Source organism: Physeter macrocephalus, chromosome 4, assembly GCF_002837175.3.
Source record: "Physeter macrocephalus isolate SW-GA chromosome 4, ASM283717v5, whole genome shotgun sequence".
In the NCBI taxonomy this organism is placed as follows: Eukaryota; Metazoa; Chordata; class Mammalia; order Artiodactyla; family Physeteridae; genus Physeter; species Physeter macrocephalus.
Window position 1 is genome coordinate 59,998,749 of NC_041217.1, and position 14,813 is coordinate 60,013,561.

Below are 14,813 nucleotides of genomic sequence, written 5' to 3' on the forward strand. Positions count from 1 at the left end.
ATACAGAGTGAAGTAAGTCAGAAAGAGAAAAGCAAATATCGTATATTAACGCATATATGTGGAACCTAGAAAAATGGTACAGATGAACCGGTTTGCAGGGCAGAAATTGAGACACAGATGTAGAGAACAAACATACGGACACCAAGGGGGGAAAGCGGCAGGGGCGTGGGGGTGGTGGTGTGATGAATTGGGCAATTGGGATTGACATGTACACACTGATGTGTATAAAATTGATGACTAATAAGAACCTGCTGTATAAAAAAAAACATAGAGGAAACCTGTTTATTAGGTTTATAGATGTGTGCAATTTAAAAAAAAAACAACACTACTGTTACCTTGCGGGGGAGAAAAAAGACTATACATTTTCCTGTAAGCACAGGTTTAGTCACATCCAAGTTTTGGTATGTAATATTTCTATTATCATTCAGTTCAAATTATTTTCTGACTCCAATTGTGATTTGTTTTGGGGGGGGGTTACTTAGAAGTAGTGTATTTCATAACTTCTAGTTACTTTTTTGTTACTGATTTGTAGCTTAACTACAAGTCAATAAACACACTTTGTATAATTTTAATACTTTGAAATTTGTTAAAATTTGCCTTATAGCACAATATGGTCAGTTTTAAAAATGTTCCAAGTGTGCTTGAAAATAATTTGTAATTTAAAGTTTTGGAGTACAGTGACTATATATCTGCGTGTTGGATCAAATTTGCTGCTCATGTTATTTAATTTTTTATATCCTTACTAATTTTTTTGGGGGGGGTCTACTGGTTCTGAAAGAGGTATCCTCTATCAGTGAATGACAGCAGTATGTTAAATCTCCTATCATGATAGTGAATTTGTCTATTTTTTCCTTGTAGCTCTGTTGCTCTATATAATTTGAAGTTAAGTGCATACAAATTTAAAACTTCCTGGTAAATTGGTCTTGTTGATATGAAGTGCGCTTGTTTATTTCTAGTAATGCTTTTGCTTTCAAGTCTACTGTATCTGTTATTATATAATTTCCTTTTGGTTTATATTTGCACAGTATATCTTTTCCAGTTCTTTTACTTTCAACCTTTTTGTACCATTATGTTTTGTTTTTTTAATAAATTTTTTAAAATTAAAAAAAAAAGGCATCTGGACATATGCCTTTAGTTATTTTTGTACTGTTTCTGTGCATGTTATTGATACTTATTTGAGAAAAATGTGTAACTTTTAGTTTTTCTTGATTTCATTGCTTTGTTTTGATTTTTCTATAGAGACTACTAAGGAGATTTCTGAATGAAAATGCTTTTCAGAAGCTTGGATTTTTTTGCTTGTACATTTCTTCCCCAGAGCAGTTGTGTTCTGTAGTTAGAGCTTCTGTGATTTTTTGTTTTTTTAATTTTTAATAGGAAATTGGAAATGGAGAGCTGTGTTCCCTGTTTGTTTTATGGTTACTTTATTGCTCTTGCCTCTTAAAGTAGGGTTCATGGCTTTGGTTCTTAAAATGTTTGGTTTTGTGGTTAATTTCCCTAGAAACACTAAACTCGGTTCATAAAAAAGGACATGTTTAGAGGTTACTGGATGGTAAATTAATTATTCAGTTGATTCTAGAGTATGGTTGAATAAAGCAGCCATTCTCCCAAAAACATTTACAGAAGGTCACTTTCTAATATGATTCCCTTTTCAGGCACTACAGACACCACCTCCAACAACACTGCAGCCGTGATTTCCACAGCACCTCCGGCTTCCTCAACAGTCACTTCCCCTTCTCTGAGTCCCTCCCCCTCTGCCTCAGCCTCCACCTCCGAGGCATCCAGTGCCAGTGAGACCAGCACAACACACACCACCTCCACTCCTTTGTCCTCTCCTCTTGGGACCAGCCAGGTGATGGTGACAGCATCAGGGTTGCAGACAGCAGCAGCTGCTGCCCTCCAAGGAGCTGCACAGTTGCCAGCAAATGCCAGTCTTGCTGCCATGGCTGCGGCTGCAGGACTAAACCCAGGCCTGATGGCACCCTCACAGTTTGCAGCTGGGTAAGGTGCTTTCTCATCTTGTTTACAGCTGAGAAACAGCTAGGAGGTCATCCCTGGAGTTACTTATAGGGAATACATTTTCATCACTATCTTAAATACAAAAAAAGACAAAAAACAAAAACAAAAACTCCTTTAAAGCCATAATCTCTTTGAAGTGGGTTGCTCTATAGTAGTAGCACAAGGATTTTGATTATGGTTGGAATTAAGTTTCTTAACACTCTGGAAGGACAGTAGTCATACCTTTATTTCTAGATGAAGATAACAGAACACCAGGCCACTGATTATATATGAGTGATGGGACCAGGAAGAAAGCCCAGGATTCCTGACTCTTATTCTTCTGCTTTCTCCATTAAGCTCTGAACTGTCTGCTTTCTAATTCTCAAACATAAATAAGAGATACAGTAATAGGATTCCCAATTTTATATTATCATCAAACAAATAAGAATTACTTTGGAAATATATTCCTTTCTCTGGCATTTTTTTCCTTTTGTTTTGGAAGAAGGGAGAATGAAGTAATTCAAAGAGTCAAAATGACTGCAAGTTTTACATTTTGTGTGGACCGTAACCTTGTTTTGCTTTGTACAAGTGAGCATCAAGGAAAGCAGTAACTTGGAAGTACTAACCAAACCATGTAAGAGTGTAAAGAGAATAACATATTTCCATATACTTCCCCAGTTGTATTTTCCTTTTTCTTATCCATTTGGGTATGTTGTCAAACTGACACAGGCATCTACATTGTAATAAAGTGACTGCTCTTTTGGACTTTCAGAGGTGCCTTACTCAGTCTCAATCCAGGGACCCTGGGTGGTGCTCTCAGCCCAGCTCTGATGAGCAACAGTACACTGGCAACTATTCAAGGTCAGTAGAATTTTTTTCCTTACTTAGCCTTTTTTTTTTTTTTTTTTTTAATGGAGGAAGTTTGCTTTGCTAGAGGTGAAAGTGATGGGAAGAGATAGTTGAATTGATAATGCTGACTAACCTGAGGACCAAGAATGTGTCCTTGTAAACAGCTTTGTAAGAGAAATATAGGTGTCGGTCTGTAAGAACAGGAAATATACTTAGTTTGGTGTATTAAGAAACCAGGACTGGGACTTCCCTGGCAGGCCAGCGGTTAAGACTCCGAGCTTCCACTATAGGGGGCGCGGGGGTCCTATCCCTGGTCGGGGAACTAAGATCCCACATGCCGCATGGTGTGGCCAAAAATAAGAAAGAAAGAAACCAGGCCTTTAATGCTGATATTTATCTTCTTATGTAAATAGAGTTGGAGGCAGAATTTCCTCCTACATTTATCTAAATAGTCATCCAAGACCCATCCCCAGGCAAACTTGACCAAGAAAAATTCTCCATTCCCCACCCCCGCCCCTAAGAGAGCCGTATACAAGAAGGCCCTATAACGAATTAACATTGGAGCACATCATGCAGACTTCAAGAGTACTTTTAATTCTTGTTAGGTTCTGCCCTTTGTATATCCCCATCATTATAGAGCATATATTCTCTTAGATTTTAATGTCTCTTTTCCAAGCCCAGATGGGTCCCTTTTGGCCTTAGCATGCTCTCCAGTCTAAAATGAGTGTAAATCCACTCATTCTATGTATTGAAGGGTTTGATTTGTTTAACGTCTGAGCTTTGTGTTTGAAGATGCTTGCTGTTAAGTGATTCAAGGAAACACTTTGAGATATCACTATATTAATCTGAGAAATTTTTCTTAAAATAATTTGGGCTTAAATGAGTTCTTGGGGCCAAAAAATAAGCTGTTAGCGAACTTCAATTAAGATTAGTGTTTCATGGATGATATCTCTACAGTATACTGTAGACAATATTAGTTCCAGACAAATCTAAAACATGACCTAGATTACCTTACATTATGTTGACTTTCTCATTGACTAAATCATATGTGAAATTGATGGTTAGATCTGTAAAGCTTTTATTATAAAAGGATTTCTTTTTGGAGTAAGATTTGTGATAAATCACTTTTTCTCTTGCATTTCGGTGTACCTCTGGGCTGTAGTGATACTAAAAAGGCAAGATGCCTTCCATAGGGCATAACTGAGTACAGAACAGGTACTCTCTGGGAAGATCTAGAACTGGACTATGACCCTAAGCCTGGAATCTCAGAAAACGTCAAGCTGTACCAAGACTCACTGTTCTGTACTCTTTGTGTGATCATGTCCAAAGTCAAGGATATTCCCTCAGTTCCTCTCTCTTTCTTTATATATTATGTAAGAAATCAATCAAATTTTTATTGCCACTAGGAAATGCATGTGCCTCAAATATACATGTGAGGATGTGGTTATATGGGTGAGGGGATTGTGGGGGGTTGTCAGATACAGGAAAAGATATTAGAGTGCCCAATTATTTTAATGAAAATTTTGATGATGAAGGAGAAGCAACAGCATCACAGAAAAATTCTTATGTATTAAAGCAAGTCCTAACCTTAGAACCCACCTACATCAGTATAGCTCTGCTTTCCTCCTACAGAGACTCATCATTCTCCTTTGTACAGGTCATAGAAATTAAATGTTTTGAAGTGAGAAATGAATCACACTTTATACTTTATTTGTTAATATATAACTTATTTTAGAACTAAAGTCTTTTTGAAAGACAGTTTTTATCTTATATATCACACTATAAAGTGCTCAAATTTATCAGTAATGCCAGTTGGTTTAATAAAAGCTAACTATATTTTAATGCCTTAATCACTGTAGCTAGTTTGTTTTTTGAATGGAGGTAATCTAAAGGCAGTAGTAATCTTCATTAAAAACAAAATTATTGGATTTAACAAATATTTCTAGGTAGATGGAATAAAGTTGAGATTTCAAGATAGAAACATGACTCTGATTCTCCTCTCACCTATCCTGATCATGCTTATTAAATTAGTTTTCAGCCCTTTAGGCTCTTTCAAAATTATAAATAAACTTCAGTTGGTGACAATATAGTGCTGTAATTAAGGGTAAAAAATTCAGTTAAGGGATACGCTTTTTCCATCTGTGTTGTAGGAAAACTCAGTACATTTGATGTGTTGTTTGGCTTCTCCGGGATGATGCTAACATTCTCCTTCCCGCCTGTTTTGCGGGGGGTTTGTCTGTAGCTCTTGCTTCTGGTGGCTCTCTTCCAATAACGTCACTGGATGCAACTGGGAACCTGGTATTTGCCAATGCGGGAGGAGCCCCCAACATCGTGACTGCCCCTCTGTTCCTGAACCCTCAGAACCTCTCTCTGCTCACCAGCAACCCAGTTAGCTTGGTCTCTGCCGCTGCAGCCTCTGCAGGGAATCCTGGACCTGTAGCCAGCCTCCATGCCACCTCCACCTCAGCTGAGCCCCTCCAGACCTCTCTCTTCACAGCGGCCTCTGCCAGTGGGGCTGCCTCCACCACCACCGCCTCCAAGGCACAGTGAGCTGGGCTGAGCGACGCTGCCAGCCCTCTTCTTCACTCCGAGTGCAACTGGCTGCCAGCCTGGCTGAGACTGAAACACGTGATGGGCTTCCTCTTGCCGTGTTGCAAGGGCAAGGGAGAGGAGGGAGAGAAGAAAAAACACATGCCGAAAAAAAAGATGGAAACGGGACAACATTTGCCTAATTTTGTAATAAAACACTGTCTTTTCAGGATTGCTTCATGGATTGGAGAACTTTCTAACCAAAAATCTAAAAAAAAAAACAAAAAAAAAAAGGCAGAAACAAAAAATCAAAAACACAAACAAAAAAATAAGTGAAAGGACTACTTATCATTTCCAGCAGTCATGATGACGAGTTAAGGTGGGTTACCAATTCCAATATAGGAAGGGGATTTCTTGTTTGTCTAAATTTCTTTTTTTCTTAAAAAAAAAATCATTTTTATGGGTCTGTTGTACAGGCCATTAAGTCATAACAAGGTGTTTATAATCGTATCAATTGTGTTGGGGGTTCCTTTCTTAACTGGTACAATTTAGGCAGGCCTGTATTACTGTATCTCTATTGTTATTGTTGTTGTTGTTATTGTTTTTTATATATATATATAGTTTGGACATGTTTATCTCTTGCTCCTGGATCCTATTTCAGTGAGCTTCCACACTGTGGGGCGGGAGGGTTTTAGGGTAAGGGGGACTTAACGTTCTTAATTGCGGGGAATGTTCTTGCTGGTTTCCTTATCCTTGATGACTCTTACAGAGGTGCTAGAAAATTATTTTCTTTTGCCACTTATGCAAGAGGCTTGGTGCAGAAGCTGAAGGCAGTGTGTGCAAACACTCCCACTCCACACACGCCCCCCCCCCCATCAGGTGGTGCCTTTGGAGCACTTTTGCGTAGGAAGGAATTCCTGCTGAACTGTAGCTCTCACTCACCCCAAATCATTGAATGACCTGAGGCCCAGATCCTGTGGTGCAACAGTGCTGCTCTCTGCTACTTTCAACAGGAATGGCTGTACATGTTGCAGGGCAGGATTTGGTTCCGAAGAGCAAAGACTACTGCAGACACCTAACTTGGTGGTTCTCCTGATTTCTTATCTCCTGAAATGCTCTACTGTTGGTGTGTTTGTTTGTTTTTTCCATTTTGTGGAAGTTTTTCATCCAAACTTCCTTTAACTTACTTGGCAAAGAACAAAATAACTTACTGAAATTGGGAAACTTTTCCCTTCTTTTGTTTTCTGAAGGAACTCTACTATACTGTTTTCCATTGGTTATAGATCACCAAAAGAGGTGTGATGAGAAGAGTCTGAGGTTAGCTACAGACTTTCACGAGATGGCTTATCAATTCCTCTAACCCTGATGCTCTCCTTGGTTCTCTGACTAGAGAAGGCACTCATTAGCCGGGCATGGGATCTGTAGAACCTTTGAAAGACTTTGAGCAGGAACTTTGCACACACCTCAAGTGTCTCCTTGGTTTGTTAGTGATGCTCCTGCTAGGTAGGTCTAAATGGCAATACACATCTCTCTGTTCATTGTAGAAGGCGATTAGCTTCCGTAATTGTTTTCAGGGTATTTCTAGATGATGTAAATGAGCCCATGAAAAGGAAGTGTTTATGGAAGTAGATGAAGAGGAATGAGGGTAACTTGGAAATTAGATTCCCCTTTTTGTCAGTGTTCTATTATTATAGTATCTGTATCCAAAAAGTTCCCAAAAGACTGGATCACTGCAGTGCAGCTCATCTGAGCTCCCTTCTTATTGGAGTGAAAGGTTCCCATCTGGTGTTTGTGGGTGCTTGCTTACATCTCCGGTGGTCCTATGACTGCACTTTTTCCCCGTTTCGAGCTGGGGGCTGAGAGAGAGCTTACAGGTAATTTTTCTTCTGCATGCTCTGCTTAAATCTACAAGGGAGCTTGGATTCTGTATATTTGTCTCTTCACAATGTTGGGAAAGGCAGTGATACAGACACAATGTGCATTTTTGTTTGTGATCATCCAAGTGGGAGACAGGCATATTAATATTAAAAGACCAGAAATGTCTTAGTTCCCTTGTTAATTTTTCTTCTATTCCTTCTGTCTTCCCATTTTATTTCACAAAGTATTTAATTAACTACCCTTCACCTTCCTAAAATCCCTCCAAAATCAATGAACTGCAAGCAGGGAAACTAACAAATGTCCATCCACCGTTTTTGTGTGTGGTATGTATTTTTTATGTTGTTTTTTTGACTAAGCTTGAACCAAAGTCAATTTTTAGCAAGCTGCTGTACTAATGGACTAGTTTATATCGTGCAGTTCAGACACATTGAGGAGATAGATGCTACTGACAATTTCTTTTTTCATTTGTCTTTATTAATTTTATATAAAAGTTGCTGCTTGTTTTAACCTTTTATGTTGGTAAGTTGTAATATCCTCTGGGCAGACATTAACTTGATTTTTTAAGTAGTTTATTTAGTTTGGTGTGTAAATAGAATGGCAGTGTCAGTTACTAATTTTTCTCCTCTTCATCCTACTATTTCTCTGATGTAGTTGAATTTAATCTTTTATCCTGATTTGACATCTCTAATTTTAGTCTGTGCAAATGATTTTAGGGCTGTCAGTAATACTGTAGCTGCCCGTAATGATGAGTCCCTCCCTTGGGAGTGGTAAGTTAGGAGGGAAGGATTCAGGGAGGGAAGTGCTGATACCCACCATACTGGATTAGAGGTTGTAGCATTAATTTCCCAAAATTGCTACCAAAGGAAGTGTTGAATCCCAAGGGACTCAAGCCCAGTGGATTAAGAGGAAAAGCAAGGAAAGGCTGTGTTTGTTTGTTTTCCTATGTGGTTCAGAAATGCTCCCTCTCCCAAATAAGATTCACCAACAGACTTCAATATTGAAAAAAAGATACTAAGCTTTAAATATCAGTACAATGGTCTTCTCTTCCCTGCCCTGTCTATATTCTCTAGTTAATTCGGGATAGGGGGATTCTGCCTTTGTGTATGTGGGGTTGTGGATCACTTTATGAAGATAAAATTTAAACCAGCATAAAAGCCTGTGTTTAAAAGAAGAAATAAATCCTTAGACAAAGGTAACTTTTAGAATTTTTCTCTTTTTTTCTCTTATTTAAAAACAAGTTGTGAAATGAAAGGTACATTTACACATGTACACATGAAACACTAAAACAGCTTGTTGATGGGTGTTTAACTTAAAATTGACTCCCCATCATCATCATCCCTAGATAGTCTACTGATCATATTGTGTCATGACTCAACCTTTAGTCCTTTTTTACTTTATATCATCTTTTTTATCATCTCAAGAAATGCTTTTTGAATTGAATGAGTCTCCTAAGCTAAGGTACTCAGACTTAACTTTTAGCCACCTTATATGGGAGAGTCTGGAAATTAAGAGGGACCATTTGACCAAAAAGAGATGTTAGAGATGTTTGGTAGCGTTTCTGCATTTCTAAGAGGAAGGACCAGATAGGTCATCACAGTTCACTGTGTCATTCTTCTTTTTTTCCCCTTAATGTTTATGCAAGTTTTATTTTATCCCTGAATTTGGTTAACACATATTAAGCCAAAGACTAATTCTAAATGCATTTATAGCGATACTATATTTGCCCATGGTAGTGGGCCCTCCCTAGGGAGTGGTGAATGTAATTGTTTGAATCCTGCTTATCACAAGCAGGGCAATTTGGTTGTGAACTTTATTTGTACCCTGTATAAATCTAAAGGACAGCAGAAAGACCTGGAAAAGGGCTTCTCAGCGGAACAATATTATTGTTCCTGATTTAAGAAATATGTTGAGTGCTATGTTAGTTTAAATGTTTCTGAAGTTACATAGGCAGCTTTTTAGAATTAAAAAAATTGTTCCTATCCATTCATTACCTGATATAAAACACACTTGCTTTTATTTATTTGGTAAGAAAGATCAATACCATCCTAATTTACTCAACTTATTATTGAGGAATGGAACCAAAGGAATCCAACTTTCGTTTTGTGTAGGACCATGCTGATTTGTACTTCATGGTAGCATTATTAGAAATTAACGTTTTTTTAAAAGGGAAAATAATATTAATTAAAAGATTTTTAGTAAGATTATTTATCTTGCCAATTTGTTCTACACAGTTCATTCATTGTTGGGGAGAAAAGCACAATTGTACCTCTTTTTTACATTATTTTGTTCTATTAGCCCTCATTTATTTGGGAAGGTGGGAGAAAACCTTGTCTATATTCAGAAGCACAGATACTTGCTTGACACAATATTTAAATTCAGCCCAATCTTTATCATTAAATTTTCTATTTAAATTGCTGGGAAAGCTGGATACATTTGAAAATGTAGGAAATTAATGTAGATTTTTAAAGTTGTAAATCCTGATAGTAAACATTGCAGTTAGTGTATAATAAACACTTGGCTTACAAAAGAAACTCTTTGTTGTTCCTAGTCTAAAGTTGTTCCCAAACCATGTCATCCTCACAAAACTTTCTTTACCAAGAAAAAAGTAAAATCGTTACAATAGGAAGAAAAGAGAAAGCGGACAGGGAGCAGTCAGCAAGACCTGAGCGCCAGGGCTGGCCGTGAGTAGGCAGGGGTGGGCAGCACCTGGCTCCGACTTCCTGCTGGCAGTCTGCTGTGGCCTTGGACCCCCTCAGGGGCCCCCCAGAAATCATTCTGCGATCTGAGAACCCTCCGTTAAAGAGCCTCAACAATTAATTATGAGAGTTGGTCAAATACTTTCTCCTTAATCGGCATCTAAAATTGATGAATTTAAAGTTTATTCATTCAGACCGTGTTTATTGGAGCTGAAAAATGTTAAAAAGACCATCAATACTAATGGAGAAAAAGACTAAAAACTTGAAATTTAAAATTACTCAAATGGGCAAGAATTGATGGATTCATTTGATCATAACCATTATGAGTTCATTTTTGTATGTGTGTGTGAAAAGCATTTAGTGAAAAGCATTTAGTTGAATCACAGCCCTGGCCATCTATTTGCATAGATGGTGCACACAGTACAAATGTGAACTTGGACAGAAATAGGATAAGTAAACTGCTTTCATCATTAAAGGCTGATACTAATCCTGTTCTGCCTCATTCTTTTCTTAATGTAAAGAGATCCAATGGGACACGCCTGAAATTTTCAGTAAGATATTTGAAAGGATTCCATCCAAAGGGCAGGGAATATGTCTTTTCTCAGAGTTGTCAGGTTTACACCCAGATTTCCATACGATTTGTGAAGTTGCTTTCTTCTGACCATCCTTATTCATGAAGCAGTTCCATGTGTGGGCTTTTCTACTCTCAGCCTTTGCTCAAAGCAGTAAACCTTAGCAGATCTTATGTTGATTCTGTAATCTGGATCTCCTTTCCTCTCTTCCTTCTCTTCCTTTTCTCTTTGAATGGTGATACCTTAATCTGGGAGGGTGATGCTCGTGGGTAACAGCTAGCTTCTGGCCCCTTCATAAAATACCTCAGCATAGTTTAGCATTGTTACAGAACTGGTTTTAAACTAAAAACCAAATAAATAAGTAAAAAGAAAAAACTTTATAAATAGTGGAAATAATTCTAGCTGTAGCATTTAGTTGAACTGATGTTTATTATGATTGATAAACATGATTGATGCTGTATGTACTTGGGATCCTGTTTATAGGTTACAGTTTATAGGGTTAGGGAGGGTGGGTGGGGAGAGAAGAAGGTGATTATGTTAGAAGGAAAATGTTGCGTTGCTCGTGTGTGTGTGTGTGTGTGTGTGTGTGTGTGTGTGTGTGTGTGTGTGTGTGTGTTCGCTTTTCCTTATCTCTGTCTTGCCAAAGGAAACTTGATCATCCCTGTGTTTGGGTTTGGGATTCGTTAGCCTCTCTGCGGTCTGGCCTGCAGTGCAGTGTGTGGTGGCATGCAGGTTACACGTGGATTGTCCAGTTCAGGTCTTCGAAGGCATTTACATCCCTTCCTGTGGCTGCCCAGGCCCCCCATACCCCGCCAGCCTCTCCTGATGATTCATTACCTCTGTATGTAGCAAGAGCTTAGGAGAAGGAGGAATGCGTGAATGTCGGGGTGTGTGGTTGAGAAATAGAGGCAGAAGTAGAGAAGCACCATTTAATTTGGAGAGGAAAGGAGAAATGAATGATTGATGCATTTTAATCTAAGAAAATTAAGCAGGTTTTTTGTTTTTTTTTGTCATCCTCTGTCATGTTACTGAATGTTGTGCTAGTAGCACAACAGTTTAAAACCTCACTTCCTTTTCTCATACCAAGGCTAATTTTGTCTCGACCAAAAATGCGAACAGAAGAAAACCAGATCAAGAAGTTGAAAGCCAACCTGCTCGCCTCTTACCTGTGATACGGTGTGACCTTTAGGGATGGGTTAGTTAGTGAGATTGAGAAGAGTATTGTTCTTAGTGGGGATGTGAATGAGAAATGATGCTGGTTTAGGAACAGTTAAGAGTCCTTTCTGGCCATACTCTGGGACAAACTTTCTTGGCTCCCTGAGTTCAGATATAGACTGTATGTCCAGAAAGGCTATTTTTTAATAAGTGATCCATCTCACAGAACCTAAGTGGGGTTCGGTTTGGATACCAAAGACACTGCATTGTTTATCCTTACGTTTTCAACACAGGCAGAGGGAATAGGAACAAAAAGCTGAAATTTGGAAAAGCTTTACCTTTGTCTCTTTCCTTTTCCTCTCCCCTCCCCATCCCCACTTTTTGAAGGAAGTCTTATTGGTCATCCTGGCTTTGGAAAAGAGATTTATTTAGTTTCACTCTGCTGGCTCTGTAAAGATGGATAGAGTTGCTAAGTGTGGCAGTGATATTCTTGGAACTGCTGGGAAATTTAGGGGGGGTGGCAAAAGATGGGGGTAGAATTCTTTTCTTATTTCCCTTTATCTAACACTTATAAAGAGAACCAGTACAGCCTGTTTGAGTTCAGATGATATTTAGTTGTTCTGTCACTTGTGAAGGATAAGCATTTTCAAGAGCAGGATTACATGGAAATCCAAAAGGCCTTCCTTTATTCTTCCATAGGGCTGTATTGTTCCAGAATGTTTTTACATACGGGCTCTGGGGAATTGAGTAGTTCACTGTTTTGGTGTACTATTGACGAGACACGGAAAAGAGGGGAGGGATAAGAAATTTATTGCTCTCGACAGAAAATGATCAGGTTGCAGAACATCATGACAGCTTTACTAATAATCTTATTGTTCTGACGTTACATAAAAGTGGTATTAATATTGTGTGACTTTTCAAAGCGCTAGATAGGTCAGGAAGCAGGTATCAAGGCTATTGAAGATAAGAGCACTTGAAACAACAGTTGAGGGAAGACAAGGCATACATGATGGACCGCCACTGCACCCGGAAGTGAAGCTCCCAGGGTGGGCAGGGCAGGGCCGGTGCCCTTTATGATTCTTTCTGCATCCCTGAATCAACCCACTCCTCACAGGGCCGCACCACCCAGTGCCACCGTCTGGTTCAAACCCAGGACACTGTCAGAAAGTTCAGACCCCAAAACTAATTTACTGTAAAAAAAAAAAAAAAAAAAATTATTGAGGTCTGCTGCAAAGTTCCCCCGAATTTTCTTTGTTTACTTGTTCATCATTGTTTTCATGGAGTCAGCCACAACCTCACAAAAGCAGCTTAAGGCTTCTTTCGTAACTTGGCAGTGGCATTGAGCTCTCTCACATGATATCCCAAAGTCTGCAGGCAGACAGTTGGGTACAGTGCTGTTTCCAAAATGAGACATCCAAACACTTCTTTAAAATTGGGATCTCCTTCGAATGAAAAAGGACAGAGCCAAGGAGAGAGAAGACTCTGTACTCCTACCTAGTCCCGCAGCGTCTCTAAGTCTGAACAATAGAGCAGGAAAGGGAAAGCACTCTCAGAAGCTGGAAAGGCAGTCCTGTTAGGAAGGGCTGTAGTTGTAGGCCGGTGGGGTGCCACGTCTTGGGTTCTGATCCTGCGTGGGTCTGCGGAAGGCACGTACTGTATGAGAGTAGAGTGGACTAGCCTGGTTGTGTGTAAAACTGCAAACAGTCGGGAGGCGGGAAAGGAGAGAACCAAAGACGTTGCAACTGTATTATAACATTGGCTTTTGACAGAGTAAATGGTGTGTCTCCCCTGAGCGTGGGCAAAGTGGAGACGCAGACTTCTTCCGGCTTCTTACCTCTGCTCGCGGGGCCTGTGTGCATTACTCAGTCCACAGGAGGTGTCACTCCAAGGAAATGCCCTCCCCCACATTAGACTGTAGTTCAGTCCCCGCAGCTGTGGTGGTGGTGGCAGAGGCAAGGTGAATAAGCGTGGGGTTTTCCCCCCACCACGAGTCCAGGAGCTGTTGTATACCTCATTTCTAACTCGTGACTGAGTAACTTGCTTTAAAACTTTCTCTAAACCCTACAGAGTTGCCAAGTCTGCCCTCCCTCCTCTACGTAATGTTGAACTCTGGCCTATAGCATCATGGGACCTGTAGCCTAGGGTGGGACCTCCCAAAGCCTCTGAATGTCGCTGCTTTAAAAGCTACTGCAAACTGAGGGCAAATTGCAATCTTCTCCTTCTTTTTGTTGCAGGGGGTCTTCCCAGGTCTCTTAACATCTGTTCCCTGCCACCCTGCCCTTAGGGGCTGGCCAGCTGGCCACGCCCCGACCCCCCCCCCGCCCCCCCGCCAATCTCTGACTGCTGGCCACACCTCCCCTCCAGTACTTGCCTTCTCCCTGGTGCGGGGAGGCCATCCCCTTCCCCTGTGAGGCCTCAGGGTTCTGCTTATTTTCAGGACTTTGGGTGGAAGGGAAGACACCAAAGGCTCCTTTAAGCTGACTGCTGCATACACATTTCACTTTTTTTCCTTTGACATGACCAAAAAAAAATCCAAATATTTAAGTTTTTATCGTTATTAATATTATTATTATTTGACAATCTTATATCCAATGGGCTGTCTAGAAGCTGCATCCCCAGCCCTTCACCTTTTCTTTGAATGTAGTTCCCAACCTTCAATTCCCACCCCCAATGTTGAAAATAAGAGCTTTGCCAGGTCTTACTACTGCTGCTATAAGCCAGGGGAGGGTGGTTTCTTTGTTTTGTTTTGTTTTGTTTTTTAAATTTCCAGCCAAAACCAAAGATTTTTTAATGATTGTATAAACTCAAAACAAACAAAAAAACCAAAGAAAAGGGAAGTCTTCAGCGTCAATCCAGTCTGTGGCGTCCTGGTGTTTAGAGGAGCGAGGCCCGGGGCAGGGAAGGGGGGGGCCCCTGACTGCACTGAAAGGGCAGGGAGTCTGTTTCCCGTGTTCCAGGGTTTGCAGAGGCGCATGCTTGGTAGCTTTGGCTCCTGCCAACCTGTGAACATGCCATGGAACAAACTGGCATTTCAGATTTTCCAAAACGGTAGGCAGAAGCCCGTCACCACGATAGTCCTCTCTACAACAGCCATGGTCACTGCAGGGGCTTAGCGCAGGGACTGGGAGCCCGGGGCGTG

At 40.1% G+C, this 14,813-nt stretch overlaps 1 protein-coding gene across 5 annotated transcripts in view; it reads left to right on the top strand.

The window, feature by feature from the left end:
• Positions 1-10,904, top strand: part of POU2F1 (POU class 2 homeobox 1) — a 188,625-nt gene extending 177,721 nt beyond the window's left edge. For 4 of the 5 annotated variants that reach the window (XM_024116677.1, XM_028488674.2, XM_028488673.1 and 1 more), the window contains 3 exons: positions 1,653-1,998; positions 2,768-2,856; positions 5,087-5,641. In XM_024116677.1, the coding sequence (XP_023972445.1) occupies positions 1,653-1,998; positions 2,768-2,856; positions 5,087-5,394 (743 nt within the window). In that variant the 3' untranslated portion in view covers positions 5,395-5,641. Of the gene's footprint in view, positions 1-1,652; positions 1,999-2,767; positions 2,857-5,086 lie in introns of all 5 variants that reach the window. The other variant, XM_028488675.2, reaches the window with a different exon arrangement.
• Positions 10,905-14,813: the final 3,909 nt, after the last annotated feature.